The 3,215-nt window shown below is 36.3% G+C and overlaps 1 protein-coding gene across 1 annotated transcript; it reads left to right on the top strand.

The window, feature by feature from the left end:
* The first annotated feature begins 735 nt into the window (after positions 1 to 735).
* On the top strand, positions 736 to 2,620 carry LOC108208405 (protein SHORT-ROOT). The gene has a single exon (XM_017378938.2). The coding sequence runs from the start codon at positions 809 to 811 to the stop codon at positions 2,123 to 2,125; it is 1,317 nt and encodes a 438-aa protein (XP_017234427.1). The 5' UTR covers positions 736 to 808; the 3' UTR covers positions 2,126 to 2,620.
* The last annotated feature ends 595 nt before the right edge of the window (positions 2,621 to 3,215 follow it).

The following is a 3,215-nucleotide window of genomic DNA, read 5'->3' on the forward strand; positions in this document are numbered from 1 at the left end:
TACCCAGATACAGTATCATAAAATTTTCTCGAGTCTAGATAACGATCCAAATTTAAATGAGTGAACACTATATCCAAATTTTTATCATCACTATTCAGTAATTATTTAAAGTTTGATTATTTGGTTTAATATTAAAATAATGACTTTTTATTTGTATATTTTTTGTATATATATTTATATTTGATTTTGTGATTTTTAACTATTTAATTAATAATAATACATATCATTGATATTTTATATGTTAGTCGATGAGATAAATGTGTTTATCATTAATTTAGTAAGCAATTTTTATGTTATTCACATATATAAAAAGTTATAACTCCAGTTTAATTAATTTATGAAATAAATAAAATAGTCAAGGATGATTAACCATTAAATTTGAGATTAAATTGTTTAATATAATGTCTATGTAATATATAATATATAAATAATAATTTGAATCAAAATTTGAATCATCATATAAAGATTGATTCGAAATTTGAATCAGAATTTGGATCGGTCACTGATCCAATTCTGATTTTTGAATCATAACCGATGGAAAATGGCCCAAGATATATAGTTAACCTTGCAAACCGCAGCATAGCTAGCTTACAGGATATTTTTAAGTTTTGTATAAAAATGTCCAGCAAAGATGATACCATGTCTTGACAATGACCCCAATAATTAAATTAATATGCAGTAGGAGTCTCCAAAAGATATATAGTTGGTGTATACATTAATATTGCCAATCTCTTTATCACAATATACTAAATTTTGGTCTACAAAACTAGCTACCTAGAGATACATCAGCAGCTTCATATCCAGAACAATGGACAGAGTCCTTTTCACTCCAAAAGGAACTCAATTCTTGCAATATGATAGCAATGAGCTTGAATGCAACATCAATGGTCATCATCAAATAGACATGATGAGCACAAATCAAAGCAGCCTCACATCCACAAGCCGCGCGTCATCTGATTCTGGAGAACCCAGTGGAGACACCAAATGGGCAGCAAAGCTTCTGAAGGAATGCGCGAAAGCGATATCTGATAAGGATTCAAGTAAGATCCACCATCTGTTATGGATGCTGAATGAGCTTGCATCCCCCTATGGAGATTGTGATCAGAAATTAGCTTCTTATTTCCTGCAAGCTTTGTTCTGTAAGGCCACTGAGTCAGGTCAAAGATGTTACAGAACCTTAGTTTCAGTGGCTGAAAAAAGTCATTCTTTTGATTCTGCCAGGAAGCTGATATTGAAGTTTCAGGAGGTGAGCCCTTGGACGACTTTTGGACACGTGGCGTCGAATGGAGCCATATTGGAAGCTCTAGAAGGGGAGAGCAAGCTGCATATAGTTGACATAAGTAACACACTTTGCACCCAATGGCCTACTTTGTTGGAGGCCATAGCTACCAGAAACGACGAGACGCCTCGTTTGAAGCTCACTGTGGTGGTGACTGAGAACATGGTGAGGTCAGTGATGAAGGAGATAGCGCAGAGAATGGAGAAGTTTGCAAGGCTTATGGGAGTTCCGTTTGAATTTAATGTTGTCACGGGCCTCAACCGTTTAGGAGGGATCACGAAAGAGGGCCTAGGAGTGCACGACGATGAAGCTGTGGCCATCAATTGCATGGGAGCGCTGAGAAGAGTTGAGGTAGACGAAAGAGGGGCCGTGATCAAGATGCTGAGATCACTAAACCCTCGAGTAGTCACTGTTGTGGAAGAAGAGGCGGATTTCTGTAGCCCAAGAAATGATTTTGTCAAGTGCTTTGACGAGAGCCTTAGGTTCTACACGTTATACTTTGAGATGCTGGAGGAGAGCTTTGTGCCCACGAGTAACGAAAGGTTGATGCTGGAAAGAGAGTCTGCAAGAAGCATGGTTAGGGTTCTGGCTTGCGATGAAGATCAGAATACGGATACTTGTGGTGGAGATTGCGAGAGAAGGGAGAAAGGGAAGCAGTGGTCAGAGCGGCTCAAGGAGAACTTCAATCAATACTCATTTAGCGATGATTGCATAGATGATGTTAAAGCATTGCTCAAGAGGTACAGACCTGGATGGTCACTTGTTCAGCCACAAGAAAGTGACTTGGGACTCTACTTGACATGGAAAGAAGAACCTATGGTTTGGGCTTCCGCATGGAAACCCTAACTAAAATTGTTATGGATCCATGAAAGGTATTACAAGTGATAAACATATAGATATATAAATTGCTTTGTTAGAGGCAAGCAAATTAAGGTCATGATCAATGAAATTAGTTTCTTGAGACAAGCTAGTTTGAGGGGAAGTCCACATATGATTAATATTGAGTTGCACCAGAAAAGTACCATACTATGTTATTCCATTTCAGTTTAGATCTTGCTTACTTCTACCTTGTATTCAGAGGCGGATCCAGAAAAAGGCAAGACATCGGGAACACGTGTCTTGTATCAGACTAGCTACCACCATTAGTCAATCATAATACTCAGATCAGAGATTTTGTTACACAACCCAAATTTCAGCTAATCAGATCAGAAATTCTATCATGCAACCAAATTTTAGCAAATCAGATATGTTATTCTGCCAAACTTGTTTGGTTTTCCTGTTCTTGGCCGTCTAGTAATTTGTCATTTGTAAAAAATAATAAAATTATTAGTAAAATGATTACGTTTGTTTCGTCATATACGACAGCGGAATAAATTACATACGCATCGGTCTCTCAGCTACTGTGATGGTTGTATTAGTGATAGAATAATTTTATCTCCGTGTCAGCTTCTGTGAGAAGTCGACCTTTTATCCTTCTTCATTGAAGCCTAGCTATTTGTCTAGTCGCTTGCGTATGATAATCACATCAATTCTCGCTTAAAAACATATACAAAATGATAACCGGCCGGTTAAGATATATATTATATTACCCTTAGATATATAGGGACAATTGGTGAACAACAAACAAGCTTTGTGAGCAAGTGTTTGTCTTGCTTTGTCAAGTACTTTAACTATCAAGGACTGGCCGGCATGTTTAAACTATTCATTGCCTGCTACTTGCTGTGGCCTGTCAGCATTATCATATGTACTAGCTTATAACCCGTGCAAGGCACGGGAACTTTTTAATTATTTATAATCTTTTTAAATATATTGTAAGTGGTGTGAAAGAATTTAATTTATAAATAATAAATTAAAATTTTCATTTAAATAAAATTTGAAATTAAAAATATATAGGTTCTACTTGTTTCTGTATAAAAAAACTGGTTACACATGTTGG

This window comes from Daucus carota, chromosome 2 (genome assembly GCF_001625215.2).
Source record: "Daucus carota subsp. sativus chromosome 2, DH1 v3.0, whole genome shotgun sequence".
In the NCBI taxonomy this organism is placed as follows: domain Eukaryota; kingdom Viridiplantae; phylum Streptophyta; class Magnoliopsida; order Apiales; family Apiaceae; genus Daucus; species Daucus carota.

What these genes read in the sequence shown, in the direction of transcription:
- LOC108208405 (XM_017378938.2), top strand. Translation starts at nt 809, where the DNA reads ATGGACAGAGTCCTTTTCACTCCAAAAGGAACTCAATTCTTGCAATAT.